The sequence below is a fragment of the Paroedura picta genome, chromosome 1, assembly GCF_049243985.1.
Source record: "Paroedura picta isolate Pp20150507F chromosome 1, Ppicta_v3.0, whole genome shotgun sequence".
Taxonomy (NCBI): Eukaryota; Metazoa; Chordata; class Lepidosauria; order Squamata; family Gekkonidae; genus Paroedura; species Paroedura picta.
Genome location: NC_135369.1, coordinates 162020834 through 162042880, shown reverse-complemented (window position 1 = coordinate 162042880; position 22047 = coordinate 162020834). Strand labels below are relative to the sequence as shown.

Below are 22047 nucleotides of genomic sequence, written 5' to 3'. Positions count from 1 at the left end.
ATTTGTAAGTAAAAGAATACTAGTTTATCAGGCAGTCTATTCTAGGGATCGGCACAAACTGGACATTCCGTCTCATTTCAGCGAGTTCTCAGACCGAGCCTCCTGAACCCAAATGACTCAGAAGCCTCAACACAAATCAGCCAGGTTTGGGCCAGTCTGTTATGCTATCCCCCCAGTAAGAAGGAAGGGGAAATGATGTGGAGCGTGGAAATGGCTAGCAGACATTTAAAATTTCCATTTTGATCCCCTCCGTTTAGAAAGGGGTGGGGGAGCAAAATGGGAGGTTTTAAATTGCTGCCAGCCATTCAAAACCCCCATTTCACTTCCTTCCATTTGAGAGGAAGAAGAGAAATAGAGGATTTATATAGTTAGAATCCTGAACCCAACAGGACAAAAGAGCTGGGTTAATGTTCAGGGAAGGAGCCTTCTCCAAATTTGGCTCGGGGGGGGGGGGGGAACGACACACCCACCAAACTCGCTACAGATTTGAGGTCATGACCTGGTCCATGCCCATCGCTAATCTATTCCGTATTCAAAACACAACAATAAAATGGTCACTCACCTTGGCAAGTGTTCCTTCGACACAGTAACCTGCGATGATGACTCCGTTCCTTTTATCAGTACACCAGCTCTCAAAAAGCTCTCGGGATAAGCCACTTTGCATCATACCAGGGGAAGCCATCACAACACTGGGGCCAATGTCATCAAAATGATCCATACTCTATGCAGCAAAATATATATATGAATTCAATTGTTAAAGCTAGGGCAAAGGATCTTAGCCACTCTGTGCCTCCGCTAGGAGAGCATGCTCACTATACAGAGGGTTTGTAGGGGTTTGTTCATTTATATCGGAGGTAGTCAACCTGTGGTCCTCCAGATGATCATGGACTACAATTCCCATGAGCCCCTGCCAGTGTTTGTTATATGACATTCCTTAGGGTCAGCGAACTCTCAACAAGTTTCAACAATGCATGGTTTAAATGGGGTCCATCATTAAGCTGCTGAACTGGACATGATGGCAAACTTTAACATCGAACTGATGAACAGTGTAGCTTAATAGACAAATGTTGCTATGCTTACGGAGTCCACCATATGCCCAACAATGTTGTAATGCTGTTTTTCCCCCCTGAAAGGTTTGGAAATTCTATTTTAAAGTGTACTAAACATTCTTTTGACATTAACTAGGGCTGTCTTTCTGTTAAAGGAACTGTTAGTTGTGAGTTTTAGCCAATTTAATAAATAAGAACCGATTTGCAAACCAATAAAACAATGTGACTGGCTTTGGTAACCATCAAGAAGTATGCTTGATTTTAGATTATGCATGAACCATGTCACTGAAGACCCCCCTTTAGGGTTCCTTGGTAAGAGACAGAAAAGGGGAGATACTTTTGATACACTGAGGCCTGCTTCCTACATATTTCATAGGATACTGGATTAAAACATTACCGGGGCACCTGTTTTTTCAATCCGTTAATCTGAACAATTCATTTATTGATCAAGTGTTGTCACCGTAATATCAAAACGTCTCTTATTCTGCACTCACCTTCAGATTGCTAATGTGCTTGAAGACAAAGGGGTTGTTGATGTTGATCTGCTTGCGGATCTTGTCATTCATGGCGTTGACGTAGGTCTGGTACACGGCCATGCACTTCTTGGCCAGGGAGGAAGCATAGTAGATAGGGATGTCATGGAGCTCAGGGTGGTTCTGCCAGTATTCGTCTGGACAAAGACACTCAAGTCAAACTTTACAAATTGTACCAAAACCACTCTGTACTCTAGAAAAGGGAGGAGGGAGAGATCTCTGGGAAATTATCAGTGTGGAACATTTACTGGCATGCTCCCTCCAACAGATGTCTACGGACATAACATCTGTAGTCCCACCCCCAGGGACCGCACCAGTAGATAGACCACAGCAGTGATGCCAGAGCATTGAGACATCACCGCTGCTGCCAGTCTTCTGAGGCCACTCCTGCCCTCTGGAGAGCAGGACCAGCCTCGGGAGACTGGTGGGGGTGGGGTCAGCCCCTCGAGCTCCCGCCCACTGGAGAGCGGGGCCAGCTTTGGGAGGCTGGCAGGGGCAGGGCCAGCACAGCGGGACACTCCAGCAGGTAAGGAGACGGAGAGGGGATGGGGGTGGGTAGGGGCAAGAATCCTTGATGGTTGATTTTTTTACAATGGAACAGATATGCTGTGGTCCTAAGGGTCGACATGGGTCCTCTGACTTCTCACATCACTTTCATAAGGCTTTCCAGCACCACCCTGGGGTACAAGGGAGGTGGGACACATCTTGCCCCACCAACCACTGTTATTTTAATTTCAAGGCATGAAAAAAGAAATGGGCATAATCTCAAACAGGATGCACTGGGTGTGGCACATATTAGGAACAAACAGGACGCTTAAAATAAAATGCTTTCTTTCTCTGCTAGAAACTTAGGTAGAAAAAGTCTTGTGGAGTTGGCCAATAAGCACAACTTTATTTTCTGTAAAAAGAGTTATCAGAAGTGATGAAGAAGGGATGGGGGGGGGGGGGTCCTACAAATTAGACATATAAAAAAATCAAATAAATCAAAAGGCACCTGTGAAAAGCAACAAAGGATCATAGAGGAGACATGTTGGGGTCATGAATTTCCATCAGCTGCCAGTAGGCCGGGTTTGCTATTAATATCTATGGCAGTGCTGCTCAGTTAGCCCAGGGAATTAGGAAAGAGATATTGGCAGCAAAACACTGCCCTTGGCCCCTTCCTAAAGTCCTTTGAATTGGACACGAACCATCTCTTTTTATGGATAATAAAAATATTTAACCTTTCGCACATATGGCAGAAGCAGGCCAGCCCAGCATTCAGGGATGTTAAATAGATGAAACACATTAATCACCCCTGCTTTAATACATTAGAAAAAGTTAATGTGTAGATACGTACCTAGAATCAACAGCAATTCTTGTGCTCTTCCTAGGGCAAACACAGGAATGAGACCTCTACCTCCTCTGTTTACAATATCGTGCACAGTGTTGCAGAATCTTGCCTCACGCTCTTCCCGTTTCTCATGGATGTGTGTACCATAGGTAGACTCCTAAGGACATAAGCCACCTAATTAAAACAATGGTAGATGGACACCTTCTGTCATATCTCTGCTATGGGAGGGGGAAAAATCTTACCCAGGACAGCAATGGTAGGCACTGGAAAAGCTACCATATCAATGGAAGTGATTCATGAAGTACTCTTCGGAGGAAGGGGCAGGGGGATGGGGAGCTGTTTTAAATATGACACACTAAAACAGCCTTTCTCAACTTTTTTACTACTGAGAAACCCCAGAAGTGGCACAATTGTGCAGAATATGGTTGGGAAGCATAGCTGTGGATATGCCCACCTGGATCCCCTCCCCTTCCCATCCCCTACAGGCCCATCACTGGACTAATTGGGAGGGGGGTCAACCTGACCATATATGGTCATAAAGGTAGAGGTATCCTCTGTGCAAGCACCGGGTCATGTCTGACCCTTGGGGTGACACCATCTAGCATTTTTTGGCAGACTCAATAGGGGGTGGTTTGCCAGTGCCTTCCCCAGTCATTACCGTTTACCCCCCAGCAAGCTGGGTACCCATTTTACCGACCTCAGAAGGATGAAAGGCTGAGTCAACCTTGAGCCGGCTGCTGGGATTGAACTCCCAGCTTTATGGGCAGAGCTTCAGACAGCATGTCGGCTGCCTTACCACCCTGCGCCACAAGAGGCTCTATATATGGTCATATCACCTGATAAATATTTAACACATTTAGAAAATACATAAATCACGCACCAAAGTGACCCAAGTGCTTTAATTTATTTTCAAAACTTTATGCTGTCTCTCCTGCTCAAGGCTCCTTATTTACTAGGACCCCCTGGGACTAAATTCTAATACTAACATCAGAGGTAGACAAAGACTTACAATGATAAGAATGTCAGGTTTGATATTGGGAATTTCAGCTGCCATTAAGTGCCTGTCTTCTTGTCTTGAGAAATCACCTGTGTACAAAAGCTTTGACAAAAAAAATATAGATTCTGAGTTGAACCTAAAGCACTGAGAGTTCTGCTCACTGAAAGTAATTTACTCCCCTCTTCCCTTCTGTTGTCCTTCCAAAAATGCTGCCTTTCCTCCCAGGAAGAGGACTGGGCACAGTACTGAGATCTGCACCCTCCTCCTCCAGCAGAGATGCAATTCTACTATTGGATACAACCCACCTTATTTAAATAGAAAAACAAATTATCATCTGCTTTTATAAATTTTATTATATCATGTAATAATTTCATAAGAATACTTGATATAATATTTTATACATGAACAGCTAGTTTAATCTTCCAGATGCTCTTTATTTTAGAAGAGATGGTTTTTATATGCCACTTTTCTCTACCAGAAAGAGTCTCAAAGCGGCTTACATTCACCTTCCCTTTCCTCTCCCCACAACAAACACCCTGTGAGGGAGGTGAGGCTGAGAGAGCCCTGATATTACTGTGCTGTGAGAGCAGCACTATTGGGACTGTGACAAGCCCAGCTGACTGCATCTGGGGGAATGGAGAATCAAGCCCAGCTCGCCAGATTAAAAGCCACCACTCTTAATCACTACACCAAGCTGGCCCATACACCTGTACCTACGTTTTTTTTAATTCACCAACAGAAAACTCTCCCCTGACATGCCTAGATATAGTTCTAGATATAACTGAGAGGGAATGCCATTTTTTTTTTAATGTTATAGCAGGAATACAACATATCTGTAGTTTTCTACTTTGCATTCTGCAAGCTTAAATGGACTCTGGGGAATGGTAGAGGACAGGAAGGCCTGGAGGATCATTGTCCATGGGGTTGCGATGGGTCAGACACGACTTCGCAACTAACAACAACAACTTTGCATTCTACCAGTTTTCATCAATTATACCTTTTATATTAAAAATAAAATACATGCAAGATAAGAAGCTAACACTTTGATTTTGGAATACTAAATGAAATTTATCAGAACAGCAAATGCTTATAAACTAGTTTTTAGCTTTTCCTTGACTCATGAAAAAATATGAAATATGAAAATACCCCCCGTGCCCTTCCCTCAACTACTGTTATTTTTTAAAACCAAATGTGATAAAATGATGCAAATGATACAAATAAGCATTGAGTGACAAAAGCCTGCTTGAATTTCTAGAGAGTGCTAAAGAAATACCTTCACACCAGCTATCTCAATCATGAACATGGCTGCCCCCAGAACATGGCCCGCATGGTAACACCAAAATTTGATTCCTGCCACCTCTTTCACTTCATGGAAGTTGATAGTTTCAATTTTGTCCATGCTTTCTTCTAGATCTGTCTCCGTATACAACATGTCATCTGCAGATATATTGCTGTACGAGACAGTAAGGAAAAATGTCATCCTGATCATTAGTGCTTTGGATTGGTTACAGAAATCTCAGCAAGGCAGCTTAATGTAAGAGACTCAAGAAATTACCATGACAGGATCCAAGTGTAGTATCTATGTTGTAGCACTTGTTTTTCCCACAACTTAAAAAGAGCTGTAAAAACTATTTAACTCACCTAACTTTGACGTAGTCTGAAAGAAGCCATCTATAAATTGCTTTTGTTGCATGGGTCATAAAAGTTCTTCCTTTAAAACTCGTCTTTTGTAGAAACCATGGTAATGCTCCACAATGATCCAAGTGGAAACTGAAATATTAGATTTAAAATCAAATTATGTCAAAGACCAAATGCCAATCTCTTATCTGTGCACAATAGGAGAAGTATTGACTAAACAATCTGACTGCAAAATGTTAAATTTACTATAAAGACTTTGGGAAACATAAAACAAAAAAGGAACATTTACCCAATCCCCGGCTTGACTAAAAAAAAAAAAAATGATGGCGATTCCAAGACTGAGAAAGCCAAATCTCTAATGAGTTCTTAGCATCCTATATGTTTAATAAACTATATATATATAAAATCTGACCAATGCATTGGAAAATAGAGTAGAGGCAATAATATTCTTACAGATCAAACCAATATTATACCAGATGGTTATAGTACGTCAAATATTCATCTAGATTATGTCAAACTAAGAGGTTTAAAGCTATTTTTTCCTGTTTTTTGGATGCTGAGGAGGGATTTGTACTATGGTTATCAGAATTTGCTTTGGGGCACTATTTTTAGACTGGGCTAAAATAATATACTCAACATCAACAGTGCGATTAGAATTACATAACTCTTTATCATCTCCATCTGAACTAAATAGGGGTGTTAAGCAGGGTTGCCCGCATTATGATTTTAATCTATCTTTAGGATTGTTAGTCATCATGATTAGAAAGAATCCAAACAGTTAATAACCATGCAGACAACACTGTTGTCTTTATGATGGAACCAGATATCTCTAGCATGGAATTAAAAAGGATTATTAACCATTTTTCTAAGATTGCAGGGTATAAACAAAATGTAGAGAAAAATAGAAGCTTTACTGCTCAATCTAAGTTTCTCAGATATAACCTCATCAAACTGACTTTCAAACACTGAGTTAAACAAAATTAGTACCGATAACTCATCACAGACATTAAAATACACTGAATACCTGGGAATCCTAGTAATGGATCTGTAAGAGGTCTTTCAGATTTTGAAGCAAAACTGATTAAAGGTGGAAGACGTAAATTTTAAAATCTATGATGCTGATTTAGCAAAATTTATTTGTGGGTCATATGCCCAGCTATCTTTTTAACGTTTTAACATACTTTTTAACATATTTATTAATGATCTAGATGGGGGGGTGGAGGGAGTATTCATCAAGTTTGCAGATGACACCAATGGGAGGACTGGCAAATACTCCAGAAGATAGAGACAGAGTTCAACGAGATCTGAACACAATGGAAAAATGGGCAAATGAGAACAAGATGCAATTTAATAAAGATAAGTGTAAAGTTCTGCATCTGGGTCAGAAAAATGAAAAGCATGCCTACTGGATGGGGGATACGCTTCTAGGTAGCACTGTGTGTGAACGAGACCTTGGGGTACTTGTGGATTGTAAACTAAACATGAGCAGGCAGTGTGATGCAGTGGAAAAAAAGCCAAATGCCATTTTGGGCTGTATCAACAGGGGCATCACATCAAAATCACAAGATGTCATAGTCCCATTGTATACGGCACTGGTCAGACCACACCTGGAGTACTGTGTGCAGTTCTGGAGGCCTCACTTCAAGGACGTCGATAAAATTGAAAGGGTACAGAGGAGAGCGACATGGATGATCTGGGGCCAAGGGACCTATGAAGATAGGTTGAGGGACTTGGGAATGTTCAGCCTGGAGAAAAGGAGGTTGAGAGGGGACATGATAGCCCTCTTTAAGTATTTGAAAGGTTGTCATTTGGAGTAGGGCAGGATGCTGTTCCCATTGGCTGCAGAGGAAAGGACATGCAGTAATGGGTTTAAACCACAAGTACAACGATATAGGCTAGATATCAGGAAAAAATTTTTCACAGTCAGAGTAGTTCAGCAGTGGAATAGGCTGCCTAAGGAGGTGGTGAGCTCCCCCTCACTGGCAGTCTTCGAGCAAAGGTTGGATACACACTTTTCTTGGATGCTTTAAGATACTTTGGGCTGATCCTGCGTTGAGCAGGGGTTGGACTAGATGGCCTGTATGGCCCCTTCCCACTCTATGATTCTATGATTCTATCTTTGCAATACCAGTTGTCTAAGGATCTCTGAAAATACATTTTTGTCTTGGGAATCATACTGCACTATATCTTGGTACTTGAAGGAAAATGTGTTTGATTCATCAAATCTATCTCACTCCCAAGAAATGTACGATACAATAACATTTATTGTATGTAGCTAAAGGCAGTTACAAAACACAATTAAAACAATATGGCACAAATATAAATAAAATAATATTTCTCCAATATTGTGTACATAAAATTGTAAACATTTAGCCCAAGAAATGTAGAAAGTCATATAGCATCACTAGGAATTATTGTTATTATCATCTTTAGGTAGCAATTTCCGACCAATGTGGCAGTATTGTCCAGAGACCGTGAACTACTGGAATAACAAGTGAAAAACTGAGGCAAGGGTTAAGGGTTAATGTGCTCCTAAAACCGGAAGTCCTTTTGTTGATTCCTGTACCTGGATTTTTGGTGAAATACCAGTAAATCCTCCTAAATATTATTTTGCTCAGCTTTGGAAGCTGTACATGGCAGCAGATATGCAGGAATCGTTAGACAAAATTAAAGAAGCTTATGTAATTATGCAGCTTACTATATTACAGAAAGATGACGACTGTACATTATTTGACCATTTATGGACTTCTGTTATCAATTAAATCCAGTCAACTTTGTTATTTAGGTATTTATAATGGATTTAAGAATGTTGACCTGTTTTTGTGTGGAAACCACTATGTAAAATATGACATACAACTATCAGATAATTTGTGGTGTTACTATAAGGTCAAGAAAATAAAAATAGCAGTTAATCCACATCAGAGCTAAACAAAATCTTATTACATGTCCTTAGCATACTGAACATTTCACAGAATCCAAAATTCCACAGGCAGTGTTCTGCTCATATCTGGGGACTTTTCAGCTCCCCTCGTCTAGTGACATTTTCTCCACGGTGCTGGCGGGTGGCCCCCACTCCCAAATGGTACAACGTGACATGCATGGGGTTGCTAAAGGCAGGAACAATATGTTTCTATTTCTCCCAGTGCATAGAAGCATACTCAGCTTGCCTCCTGGCTCATAAAATGCTCCAAGCAAGTACCCAAGAACTCTGCACGGATCTACACGTAACTTACTGACTAATCAGAAGGAGGTCAATCTCAGCTGGGTCGATCAGATCAATATAAGGAAGAGCATCCATTCCTTCTAGGCCAGGGTGAATCCCACAATCAAGCTGAAAACACACATCAAAAAGCTTTTTAGAAAACGAAACAAGTAAGTGGTTTACAATACAGACTAATGAACTGCTGGCTGCTATTAGTGGCAGGCTAATGAAGCTCCTGTTACATGCTTCGCGCTTCAATATATTATCTTGGAAGTGTTTCAAATGCTTCACGTCTCACGTGGAGGCTTCCCCACACCAAAAGCTGGCAGTACTCCATACAGGGGGCATAACAGATTTAATCCAATCATCTCAATAAAGCCTCCGTTAAATAGATTCTGTTTCAGTCGAGAATGCACAGCAATGAACGGAGCTTCTTTATGCCGCATAGAACCTCCATGTGGAAGTAGATTCCCAACACTGCTTCCCCCACACAAAACACTGCCGTGCACCATCTGTTTGGGGTGGCCTCCTCATGGGATGTAATATCTGGATCACTGCCAAGCTGAAAGCTGACTCCCTCTAACGGTTTAAACTGGGATTGGCCAGTTTCGCGTTTGTGGAATGCTCTGGAGAGTCACTGTATCTACCGGACAACAATCTGCCTCTGAGTACATGAACTGGCGTCATATGCGAACACAAATGGGGGGAGGAGGAAGGTGCATAAGGAAAACATTAAATAGATATGATGAAGAAGTATATTGTTGGCCTTCTGATTACACAAATGATATGGCCAGATGTGATATCTACAGTCAAACATAAATTGAATTTAGGCAGAGACCCCACTAAAACAAGGACTTAACCATGCAGTCTTCTGATATTCACATGTAACAAAATTTATTCCAGAATGCACTCGAATGTTTTAATACATTCAGGTGGGTAGCCATATTGGTCTGAAGCAAGTTTGACTCCAGTGGCACCTTTATGAACAAAAAACGATTTATTCAAGGCATAAGCTTTCGTGAATAAAACTTTACTGGTCTCAAAGGTGCCACTGGAGTCAAACTTTGTTCTGATGTTTAAGCACACCATGTCCACCATTTATCATTTTCTCTAGAATACAGTACTTGAGTAAATTCAGACATATTATCATGAAACATTAATACTACTCTTGAATGAAGAGCTAAGAACTTGCATACAACAAATATTTTCAACAGAAATGCAACCCAGAACAAAGAAAAATTGTAAAATAACTTAGCCCAATGAATGATTACCATGATCTTCCTTCCTTTAAATTCCAGGATAATACATGATCGTCCTACTTCCTGCCCAGCACCTCTGTGTGAAAAGAAAGCCACAGTAATTTCCTGAACACAATCACCATCCATGGGGAAAAAAACAGCTTTTAATTGGCATGTGAAATGAGTCCTTTAAGTCATTTTGCCATCTAAGGTGAATCCCGCGGTTCCATTTCAGTGTAAGAACCCTGATATTGAAGGAAGAAGTCCTTCCGTCAATAGAAGGTTCCTCACTTAGTGGAAAGGAAATAGATCCAACCCACTGCTTATTCATAGTTCAATTTGTTAGCATGAAATCTCCACTGAATACTGACATTTTGTAATGACACTAGGAAACAACATTCTGTGTTTCCAGCTTGAACATCTGCTTAACCCATTTTCAGAGGGAAGTAGAAAGTGTAATATATTTACTTGAACATGGACACATAAAATGAAAGCTGGCACGCAGGTGCAAAAAACAGCCAATATACGTCAAGATCTAACTAGCTCAGCCCATATAACTGTTTTCAATGAAAGCCCAGAAAGATATAAAGACCAATATGATGTGACACCTCATTTAAAAGCTGAGGCAGAGGAATGTAGGTTGTGCACATATACAGGGCAATTTCAATAAAATCTCCATTAAAAATCAACATGATTTTTTCAGCCATTTTCAAGGAGGGCAGGAAAAATGTAAAACACACATTATCTCTTTTGCAAGCAGAATACCAGAAAGAAAACTATCCAGTTCTAATACAACACTGAAAGTTCAGCCTTATGAATATTGTCATTCACCTAATAAGATAGGAAAGAGATTAGATTTGGATTTAAATTTACCTGACAAGAACTTTCTAAGTGTCTCACTTCAGCCTGAGCAAAAATAGTTCATCCTTATCCATCCATGGTATATATTTGTGAAACAGCCTGGGGGGCTGGAACGTGTCCGGCTGTCCAAGTTGGAATAGGCCCTGCCCCTGCAGCTACCGCCCTCTGTCCCTGGACTCTAGCCTCTGCTCTCAGACACGCCTCAGTACCTGGAGCCAGCAGCAGGTAAGGGGATAGGGCCCTGGGCAAAGGGTCATGGTGGAGGGCCTGCTAACAAGGGCCTCTTGGCCTGCTAAGCAGGGCCTGGTAATGAGGGCCTCCCAGCCTGCTGACTGCCTGCTAAGAAGCTCTGTCCCGGCCCTGCCAGCCCCCACCCGCCCCACTTGATCCGGCTGTGAGCTGCAGCCCAAAGTAGGGATGGCAATCCATGAGTCCTTATATTCTGGTCAGGTGGGACAGGTATTGCAAAGAAAGGAAAAAATGTTGAGGTCAATGAACACTGTATCAACAGTTTGATTAGAGTGGAGGGGAAATGCCTGGGGGAGAAAATTAGCATCTGCGGTGTGAAAAGAATCCTGGGTCCCTGTTCAATCCTGGAGCTGGGGTCCGTGGTTCTGAATTTGTGAATGGAAGTCACATGTAGCAATCTCACATTATAATCTCCGCTTGAAGCTTGTTTGAAGACTGCCACTCTGAGTTTAGTAAAAGAATGGCCTAGGAGCTTAAAATGTTCCCCCACTGTTATTTTTAGCATGCTAATTTTTCATGTCAGATATATGCCCATGAAGTGGTATGGCTCATATCGTTTGGTGGGGTTATGTGCCATCAGAGTGAATATGGCGACATTTGGAGGTTGCCACACTCTAGAAAAGCCTCTTGTGGCGCAGAGTGGCAAGGCAGCCGTCTGAAAGCTTTGCCCATGAGGCTGGGAGTTCAATCCCAGCAGCCGGCTCAAGGTTGACTCAGCCTTCCATCCTTCCGAGGTCGGTAAAATGAGTACCCAGCTTGCTGGGGGGTAAACGGTCATGACTGGGGAAGGCACTGGCAAACCACCCCGTACTGAGTCTGCCAAGAAAACGCTGGAGGGCGTCACCCCAAGGGTCAGCCATGACTCAGTGCTTGCACGGGGGATACCTTTACACTCTAGAAAGCAAGCATACACACAATTTGGAGATATTTTCATTCCTAAATTTTTGGATAATTTTTAATGAATAGCTATAGGAGAACTATGGAAACACTTTTCCCTACCAGACACAAACACCTGCTACTGACTGCCCTGGAAGCTAATGCAAAAATGGTAGAAATCATGTCTGAGCAAAAACCCAGGCGTGACATCATGATATCAGTATACACGGCAGCATCATATCTCCCTCTTGACCCACCCTGACAGCTCCTGGGGGTGGTGGCTCGGGGTCCCTAGGTACAGCCAACAGCATGCAGAGACCTAGCAGGCCTAACATGCAAGAGACACAGGAAGGGGACGGATGAGAGAGAACCAGGGCTGCCAAGAAGCCCGGAAAAGAGCACCTTATCCTTAAAGCATGGAGACGGGCGGCTGAAGCCTTTCCTGCCATGGGGATAAATAACATCACCGGCTCAGCCACCGCCCACATCCACAAATGCACAAGGGAAAGCCACAGGGAAGCCCCTCAGCGCCACTTCATAACCCGCGGGCGACCCCCACCCACTCACAGGGGCCGGATCAGCAGCTGGTCGCTCTCCTCGGCCGGGATCAGCGCTTCGGCTTTCCTTTTCGCCGACATCGCGGAGGAGGAGAAGGTGCCCGGCCAGGCGCGCGCCCCCCTGAGCGGCGGTTGCCTCCGCTTTCTCCCCCGGCTCTCGCGCCGCCTTTCCCATCAGGCACGCGCAGGCCGCACTTCCGCCCCGTCTGCGCCTGCGTGGGGAGGCTGCCCCGTGCGGAGCCGTCGAGAGGAGCGGAAGTAATCCTGACAGGAGGTGGTACCCAGGAGGAGGGGGGGGGCTCCTTCATCCCAGGCCCCTCGCAGCGCTTGCCGGGGCTGCAGCAGCAATGTGGGTGGGCTAAAGGCGCATCGGGGGATCGGAGCCCTCTCTGAGGAGCGGGTGGGTGTTTGTTTGATTTTAATTGGACAGAGCCGCCAATGGGTTGGGTTTGGATAGAACAAAAATCAAGTGCAGGGGCACCTTCAAGACCCACCAAGTTTTAGTCGGGGCGTGAGCTTTTCGTGTGCATGCACGCTTCCCTGTGCATTGTCTGAACACTCAGGCCTTGACTAAAACTTGGTGGGTCTTGAAGGTGCCCCTGGACTCAAATTTTGTTCTGTTGGTTCAGACCAACACGGCTACCCAACTGAAGCTATCTTTTTGGATTTGGGTAGTTTTGTTGTTGTGAGAGACCCATCTTCTGGGTGTCTGCATTAAAATTACATGTTTCGTTTCTTAGTTTAATGGGTTGGCCTGTTGAAGCAGCACTTGGGAGATGCTTTGACGTCAGTTGCTTGGTTTGTATTCTATGTGGGGAAATTTGAGCAGCTCTGTGTGTGTATAGATTTAGGGTTGTAGGCTTAAAAGCGTGGCAAATGTGGCTTGCCCTTTTGTTTTTACAGCATCATCTCGGATAAAATAATGTTCAGGAAAGGAAAAAAACGACATAGTAGCAGCAGTTCACAAAGCAGTGAAATCAGCACTAAAAGTAAGGTAAGGTGAATCTATTTGCAAGGTCATGTATTTGGAATTTTTTCTTATATGGGGTTAGGGCTGAAAAGATGTGCCATCAGTAATGTGCCATCAGTAAAATATTGCAAGTACCTGATTGATGATAGTTTGTATTTCTCATCCATCCTCACAGTAATCCAGTTTCAAATTTACAAATAATCTTGATTTAGTAAAGAAATTTTGCTCCATTTAAAACTATATGCTTATTTTGCATAGCTAGGGCTAACAAAGAGACCGGTAATCTTGAAATTGTCTTAAATAATGGTCAAAAGAGTAGCCTGTAAATGATGAAATACTGCTTTGCTTGGGAGAAGTTCTTTCAAGTATTTATAGGATATGTGAAATATGGAGTAAGACCCCATCCAATTGGAATTGTAGGATTGCCTTGGGTAGTCAAGCAGGTGGACATATTGGTAGCTTGCCATTGTTCTTGTGACAGTGTGATGAACTTATCTGCTGGGTGGGTATTGATGCATCCCATAATAGGAGCTGATCATGTCACTTGAATTATGTGAATAACTTAATAATGTCACATTTATTTTCTCTTGCCTAGTCTGTAGATTCTAGTTTGGGAGGCCTTTCAAGATCTAGTACTGTTGCTAGTCTAGATACAGACTCCACAAAAAGTTCAGGTATGTACCCAGTGAAGGCCTGAAACAACTGCATTATAAATATAGGGATGTTTGTGGCTGAATTGTTGAAATGACATAGTTATATACAAGAATGTGTGCTTATGATACTTAAAAGAAGAATCAAAGCTCTATGCCCAGGTAATCCAAAATTTGCAAGCCTGTAGAACTTATAAGTGCTCATATTTTATACTATAGAACGTACATAAGAGTACGTAAGAGCCTCTTGTGGCGCAGAGTGGTAAGGCAGCCGTCTGAAAGCTTTGCCCATAAGGCTGGGAGTTCAATCCCAGCAGCCGGCTCAAGGTTGACTCAGCCTTCCATCCTTCCGAGGTCGGTAAAATGAGTACCCAGCTTGCTGGGGGGTAAACGGTCATGACTGGGGAAGGCACTGGCAAACCACCCCGTATTGAGTCTGCCATGAAAACGCTAGAGGGCGTCACCCCAAGGGTCAGACATGACTTGGTGCTTGCACAGGGGATACCTTTACCTTTACCTTAGAACGTACATACACATATCTGTAAACTGCTCCGTGGGAGTGGTAAAAATAAAAGTGTAAGGCTTATGTGGGAGAAGAAAGGGGCGGAGTGAGTCTGGGATAAAAACTTGAAGGGGCCAATCGGGAGCCGCGAAGTGGCTCGCAATTGGCCCCTTGACCCATCCCAGACATCCTGGACTCGGGGGTGAGTGGCCTGGGGGGAGAGGTTTCGCCGCTAGGAAAGGAGGCGGGCCTGCTCCTTTCTCCATGCCGAAGCCAGAGCCTTTGGGGGGAGGGGTGCGGGGTGCAGGGGGAATGGCTTCGGGGTAGGGGATCTGGCAGGAGGGCTGCAAGGGGGCCAGGGGCAGGAGAGGGCATGCTAGCGCCCATTGTATTTTCCAATACAATGGGCTTTAAATCTAGTAATTGCATTTCATTACTTTGCAGTGTTTAGTTTCTATAACTTGTTTTATTTCTACTACTCATGGAAACAGATAAGCACCCAGATGATAAAACTTTATCATCATCGTGTTGGAAATCTTTCTAAGCACCTTCTGAGTTCTTTTCGAGTTGACCTTCAAGCATGTCTTTTCTTCCATGTTTACTTGAAAGTTCTTGGGAAGCTAATTTCTCTGGCCCATAGCATATAGCCTGTGTGCTATAGCACTTGAGTTAGGAGAGCTGGGTTGAAACCCGCCCTGCCATGAAGCCTAATCCACCTTGAGAGCCAGCTTGGTGTAGTGGTTAAGAATGATGGCCTCTGATCTGGAGAACCGGGTTTGATTCCCTGCTCCCCCGCATGCAGCCAGCTGGGTGACTGGGCCAGCCATAGTTCTCTCAGAGTTCACAGAGTTGTCTCACCTATCTCACAGGATGTCTGTTGAGAGGAGGGATAGATGATTGTAAGCCACTTTGAGACTCCTCTTGGTAGTAGAAAGTGGGGTACAAAATCCCAGGTCTTCTCATAATTGGTTGAGTATAAAATTTGGGACGGAGGCGTGTGTACTACCTTGAGCTGGACTAAAAAAGTGGCAGACCAGATTCATCCTGGGCTAGTGGGTAAGTACAGCAAGCTGTAATCAAATGGCACTGGGATAGGAGTGCAGCTTGTTGCTCTTGTGCTCTTTTTGCAAGTGGTGCTTAACTGAAACCTTAGTTCAGTCCCATGATGATTTGCCATGATATCTGAATGCAACTGACAGATTAGTTTTTGTCCCACTGCACTGCAGCTTTCTGCCATTTAAGCTGTCACAGTACATTGGAACGTGTTTAAACTGGGCATTTTTACCTGCAGAGTTCAGCTGAAAGAAGGCAGTTGGCAAGAGTCTAGCAAGAAGTGCTAGGGGCAGGTCACAGTTTACTTGCAGTTTGTTGCAATGTTTAAAAACAGCAGCAGTGTCCCTATATGCTGTGTACATCTGGGGGCAGTTTACATTTTAATTTAACAAACAAACCAGTTTCAGTAATTTTAGCACTCAGGAGGTGAATGGAGAAATCCATTAATTGAACATAGGGAAGGCCTAGAGTGTGTTAACTATTGCGGCCAAACATAAGATATGCACATTTTAAGCATTACTTAAAACAGGTTTTCTCAACCAGTTTTGTAAAACACTGGGATTTCTTTATGGGCCTGGAAGGGTTTCCTGAATAGGTGAGAATTAATATTTTTAATATAGAAGCCAGATCCTGAAAAAGATGAAACTCAAATACTTTGGCCACCTCATGAGAAGGAAGGAGTCCCTGGAAAAGAGCCTAATGCTGGGAGCGATTGAGGGCAAAAGAAGAAGGGGACGACAGAGAATGAGGTGGCTGGATGGAATCACTGAAGCAGTAGGTGCAAACTTAAATGGGGGAATGGTAGAGGACAGGAAGGCCTGGAGGATCAATGTCCATGGGGACGCAATGGGTCGGACATGACTTTGCACCTAACAACAACAATATAGATTAAAATATGTAATATAATAATATGCCCCACCTGGGCATGTACACAGCTATACTTCCCAACCATACTCTGCACGATTACACCTTCTGGGTTTTCTGGAAGCCTGAAAAATGTTTCAGGGGGTCTTAGTGGTAAAAAAAAATTGAGAAAAACTGGCTTAAAATAACAAAAAGTAACTCTAACTTGTGTTGCCTTAAAAGTATAGTTTGAATACTTATATGTATCTATGCATCTGGTGACATGAAAGCTTATGCTGGAATAATATTTTAAAAAATCTTTAAGTCACCATTGACTTTTTTATTTTGTTGCAGCAGACTAACATGGCTACCACTCTGGAATTATTTAAACCTGTGTTCCTTTATAGGTCAAAGTAACAGCAATTCAGATGCTTGTGCAGAATTTAGAATTAAATATGTTGGGGCCATTGAAAAACTGAAGCTTGATGAAAGCAAGACTTTGGAGGGACCGCTGGACTTAATAAATTACATAGATGTTGCACAGGTAAAAAAATGTTTTACAATATTTTTACAAATTAAATTGGCGCATCTCACTTTTTAGACTTTTGTGTGCCGAATGTGGTCTGTGAAACAATTTGCAGAGTAAATGGAGTTTATTTTTCAGGATTTGATCTCTGGCCCCTGCCAGATTCCCATATAATTGAAAGCAGCAATCCAAACTGGGGATTTAGATAATTTTAAATAGAGGTTTTTCTCAGGATTTGATATCACCCAGGAAATTTTACCAGACTTTGTATAGCTAATGGAAATTTTAAGAAAAATTTCAACAGATACAATCACAAAATTGAAATGAAAAATATGATATACAATAGATGTGTGCACATGTAATACTTTTTGTTTTTTCTTTTTACAGCAAGATGGAAGGTTACCCTTCATACCAGGGGAAGAAGAATTTATAATGGGCGTTTCCAAATATGGTATTAAAGTCACAACCTTAGATCAATATGTAAGTGATTTTTTAAATGTTTTTTTGGCCACGCTAGAAATCTTGAGAGTTGTCCAACCCCCACCTCCCCTTTTCAGTTGGTTTAACTCTGGGAATAGCAAATAATTCTGAAAATTTGACATGCTGAGACACCTATTGCTGGGAGCTGGCTTGGTGTAGTAGTTAAGAGCAGCAACCTCTGATCTGGAGAACTGGTTTTGATTCCCCACTCCTCCACATGCAGCCAGCTGGGTGACCTTGGGCCAGTCAGTTCTCTCAGAGCTCTCTCAGCCTTACCCAACTCACAGGGTGTCTGTTGTGGGGAAAGGAAGGGGAGGCGACTGTAAGGTACTTCATTGGATAGTAAAAAGCAGGGTACAAAAATCCAGCTCTTAGTCTACTTGGATATGTTTATCTGGTGATAGGAAAGCTTCTTGAATATTTGATGATATATTTCAGATGTGATTCAGTGGGGGAAAAGCAACTGTTGAGCGAGAGACTGCTTTAGGCCCTTCATTGTCTCAAGATGTGCATCCCTATAATTTCCCCTGGCACATATTCATAGAGAAAAATAGCTTGCAGATGCCCTATCGAGGATTGCATGCCTTTGTCTATCCAAAAATGCATATCCCTTTGAGGAATAATAGACGAAAACTGTTTATCCTCTCCAAATCCTCTCTTTCCCGTAGGATTTTTATTCTATATCTGCACAGGAGCTGTATGAATGTTTCCTTTGAAGTTTGTGGTAGAAAAACTGAACAGATGTGATGGAAACACATCTTTTAGCATTGTACTTTTCTTCCACCAGATGCTTCAGTCTGCTTCCAGGAAGCAGTTTTTCATTGCTCCTAATTTATTTTTTCTTCCAGGAAGCAGGATTTTTTCCTTCTAATTATCTTTAGGCTCAGGTGCCAAGTTTTCAGAACCAAAATATCTGCATTCTGGCATCAGAAGCACCTGTGTCCTCTTTTTGAGAGCTGAAGCAGCAGTGTCCTGCCTAGAATTTTCACATGCATTTGGGATGGGGACTGACTTTCAGCTACCCAGCATCTGAAATATTGCTTCTGGAGGAGAGGGGACCTCCAAGAATAGCTTGGGGTGAATAAACAACACCCCAACACACATCTTCAACACACATACAGAAATTTTAGCACAGAGTGAAGGTGGCTCCAAGGCAGGAGGACAAGGTCTTCCTTTTACACTGGTTTTTATAAGTTCCGCATCTTCCACGCAATCAAGAATGAGTCAAGGAACTCAAAGTAATGTTGCCGACAAATGCAGTAGGCACAATCATACTTGAAATCACTGGCAAGCTACATGCCACCAACTGTGCTTACGGTCTTGTTGACTGGACCCACAGTAGTTCCTTTGTCAAATAATGTCTGCAGAGTATGATGGCTGTAGTTCATAGTGGTTGAGGGCATACCTGGAAAACAGCAGGGACTCTCATTGTTATATGATAATGCATGATTCAACAGCATCTATGGAGAATGTCCAACAGGGGGCATTGGAGATGTGTAGTTACCATATTTAGATCAGGAACTTCCTGATATTTTCCAAATAATCTCCAGTGTCCTCATTGGTTCAATTGGAGACTTTGTGTTCCTTGGAGCAGAGTTCCTCCCTGTTTGTCTTCAGATGAAGAACAGAGTCAGACTGTGAGGTCTCTCTCTTTACAAAGCTATTTCTATTCTCAACAATGCTAGTTATCCTTCAAGCAGCTGGTGCTGTGATCCTTTGCATGTTTTAACTCTGCCAGCAATGCCTGCCTTCTGTTCACTCCAGTCTACCAAAAGAGGGATCAGGCCCCATGTGCTGATAAATGATTCTGGTTTTGAGACTTGTCCCCCATCAGCCTTGAGGCGTTTACATTTCAGTTCTTAACTTGCAGAGAAGGAAGATGAGATTCCTTTGCCTGTGAATTCTTTCATGGAGCTACTATACTTTATTCCTTTCCCTAAAGTCCCATTGACAAGTTGCAAGCAATCGTCTTGCTGAATCAGCAGTACAGAGAACCAGCATCTTACAACTATGGTTACAACTATTAGTATTATTATTGTTTCACTTATTTATAGACTGTTTTATGTATTGCTCTTTGTTCCTATTTTACACGCCCTGAGCCTTCGGGGAGGGCGGTATATAAATATAATAAATAAATAAATCTGTTTTTCATGAAGCTTAAAACTGTCATGTGGTCCTTTCAGGATGTCTTGCATAGACATGCACTCTACCTCATTGTGCGGATGGTCTGCTATGACGATGGCCTAGGGGCCGGGAAGTGTCTACTGGCGTTGAAGACAACGGACGCCAGCTATGAAGAATACAGCCTCTGGATATACCAGTGTAATAGTCTGGTAAGGTTGATGAGTAAGGTTAATTTTTAAAAATTAAAAAGGTGATTAAACTGGCTAGGAAACTACTTAGATGTGCTCTGTTATGGCTGGCTGCTGTTCGAACCCCAGAGGAACAGATTAGTCTTGTCCCACTGAGCCTTAATATAAGGGCATGCTGCAGTATGAGCAGCCTGCAGTGTATATGCTTCAGTGACCTCTGGCACACATGGAGCACAAAAGAGGGTCTCTCAGTTCATCTGTGAAGTAGCTAGACTGGCACTGCTGCGGTCTACTCCTGGGCTCAGCAGACAAGCAAAATCAAAACATAGGGGACTAAATGGTGCATAGGGTTGTACATGCGCAATTCAGGATGTGATTTGGAGCACACTTGCCCAAAAGGTTGCTCATGCTATCGTATAAATGGTTCCTGCCACAATGTTTTCTGGCAGAGGTGTTCGTAAGTTGAGAGGGGACATGATTGCTCTCTTTAAGGATGTGAAAGGTTGTCACCTGGAGGGGGAAGGCAGGGAACGGGTCCTGGTGGCAACAGAGGAGAGGACCCGCAGTCCTAGCTTTAAACTATGGGTAGAACGGTACTAGCTAGAGATCAGGGGGAAAAAAACAGTGGAATTAGCTGTCTTGAGGTGGTGAGCTCCTCACTGGTAGTCTTTAAGCAACGGCTAGATAGATACTTATCAAGCATGCTTTAGGCCGATCCTGCATTGAGCAGGGGGTCGGACTAGATGGCCTGTATGGCCCCTTCCAACTCTATGATTCTATAAAGAGCAGCAGGAATGTCTGTGGAATGACAGATTGAGGTGGGTAGCAGTGTTGTGGTGAAGCAGCATAACAAAATAAAACATTGTTGCTCTTCAAAGGTGCCACGGTACTTAAACTTTGTTCTCTGGAAAGGCAGACATCAGCAGTCATGTTTTACTGGGGAGAGCGGCTTTGTCATCTCCCCCCCCTTTCAATTTCATTTCCATCAAGTGCTTATAGATTTGAGAGACTGCGTCAGTCCTATCCAGTCTGGCCACCCAGCTGCCAACTGAGATCCATTGAAAGGGTAAAGGAAACTTTTATCTGCCCTTCAGTCCTTGGTCCATGGCAGTAACACTGCTGTGCGTTTTATACCTACGAACCTGACTTTCACCATGGGATGGAACTGATACCTGTGTGAAAATTTGGAGGAAGAATATAGATTAGTGTCTAGTTCACAGCAGTGGGGTGCCCTGTAATTTCAGTATGGGCAGTCATCATGAAGGCATGGTGGCAAAGAAGAAAATCTGGTCTCTCTTCATAACAGTGTACTTTTACAGGTAAGAAAGGAGCCTAAGTGATCTTTGGAAATAGCACTTTCCCCCCAACAGGGCAATCCTAAGCATACTTATACCATTCTAATGTCATTGAAGTCTTAGAACATCAGTTGTTTAAAGGGATGTAACTCTGCTTGGGACTGCACTTAAGTCACATTCCTTGGCTGCCCTGATTGCCAGCATAATAGGCACTCTTCACCTTGAAATTGAGCATTTCTTATGACAGGAACATTTCTTATGAGAAGGGATCCCAAAATGCTGAGTGCTTTTATGTGTTGACATGTAGCAACCAGAACTTAACCAGCTTATTCTTCTCAAATACAGGAACAAGCACAAGCTATTTGCAAAGTATTATCAGCAGCATTTGACTCGATTCTGACATCCGAGAAGTCCTGAATTTCTGCAGCTGCATTTCATAGTGAGAGGGAAGTACCGCTTGCTGTGACTGTGTAGCAAACGGAAACCAAAGCAAGTATTTTGAACGGAACAAAAGTGGACTTTTAAACTTTTAAAAACTGCTTGAACGTGCTGTTTGGAGGAGCAAGGTTTAGTTTTGTTTTCTGTAAATAAAACTTGCTCGCTAAATTCCTCGGATGAAGAAAAAACAACTCAGCTATCAAGTTTAGGATGATTTGGGGCCAGTTGTTCTCTTGATCAACCAAACCAACCTCACAGGGTGGTTGTGCAAATAAAGGGGAGGGAGGCCAGGTGCACTGCCCTAAGCTCCTGGGAGAAAGGAGATAAAGGTATCACAATAAGAGCACAGCCAAGACTTAACATTGTACAGTGTGCTCAGTCACATAAATGAGTATCAAACCTTAATTTTGCTAAGATTTTTGTATATGCAAATAAAAAAGTGAATATA

At 42.8% G+C, this 22047-nt stretch overlaps 2 protein-coding genes across 4 annotated transcripts in view; one reads left to right on the top strand and one right to left on the bottom strand.

Annotated features, from left to right (window-relative positions):
- CPSF3 (cleavage and polyadenylation specific factor 3) overlaps nucleotides 1–12746 on the bottom strand; it is a 26534-nt gene extending 13788 nt beyond the window's left edge. The window contains exons 1-9 of the mRNA XM_077310436.1: nucleotides 12541–12746; nucleotides 10021–10084; nucleotides 8781–8878; nucleotides 5551–5679; nucleotides 5183–5360; nucleotides 3922–4011; nucleotides 2919–3069; nucleotides 1544–1719; nucleotides 563–721 (exon numbers count right to left, since the gene is read on the bottom strand). Coding sequence (XP_077166551.1) covers nucleotides 563–721; nucleotides 1544–1719; nucleotides 2919–3069; nucleotides 3922–4011; nucleotides 5183–5360; nucleotides 5551–5679; nucleotides 8781–8878; nucleotides 10021–10084; nucleotides 12541–12611 — 1116 coding nt within the window. The 5' untranslated portion in view covers nucleotides 12612–12746. The remainder of the gene's footprint in view (nucleotides 1–562; nucleotides 722–1543; nucleotides 1720–2918; nucleotides 3070–3921; nucleotides 4012–5182; nucleotides 5361–5550; nucleotides 5680–8780; nucleotides 8879–10020; nucleotides 10085–12540) is intronic.
- ITGB1BP1 (integrin subunit beta 1 binding protein 1) lies at nucleotides 12738–22047 on the top strand. Of its 3 annotated transcripts, none has more exons than XM_077310463.1 (7): nucleotides 12738–12804; nucleotides 13434–13524; nucleotides 14096–14174; nucleotides 16956–17092; nucleotides 17462–17554; nucleotides 19738–19887; nucleotides 21507–22047. In XM_077310463.1, exons 2-7 carry the CDS (start codon nucleotides 13453–13455, stop codon nucleotides 21576–21578), a joined length of 603 nt encoding a protein of 200 aa, XP_077166578.1. In that variant the 5' UTR covers nucleotides 12738–12804; nucleotides 13434–13452; the 3' UTR covers nucleotides 21579–22047. The 3 variants fall into 3 exon arrangements, with proteins under 3 accessions (XP_077166578.1, XP_077166569.1, XP_077166558.1); XM_077310454.1 differs by having other exon boundaries at nucleotides 12745–12879; XM_077310443.1 differs by having other exon boundaries at nucleotides 12770–12930.

Bases quoted from the DNA above. Each gene is read 5' to 3' on its own strand.
- ITGB1BP1 (XM_077310463.1), top strand. From the start codon at position 13,453: ATGTTCAGGAAAGGAAAAAAACGACATAGTAGCAGCAGTTCACAAAGC. The intron at 13,525-14,095 runs GTAAGGTGAATC...TCTCTTGCCTAG, and splicing joins AAATCAGCACTAAAAGTAAG to TCTGTAGATTCTAGTTTGGG. The intron at 19,888-21,506 runs GTAAGGTTGATG...TCTCAAATACAG, and splicing joins TATACCAGTGTAATAGTCTG to GAACAAGCACAAGCTATTTG.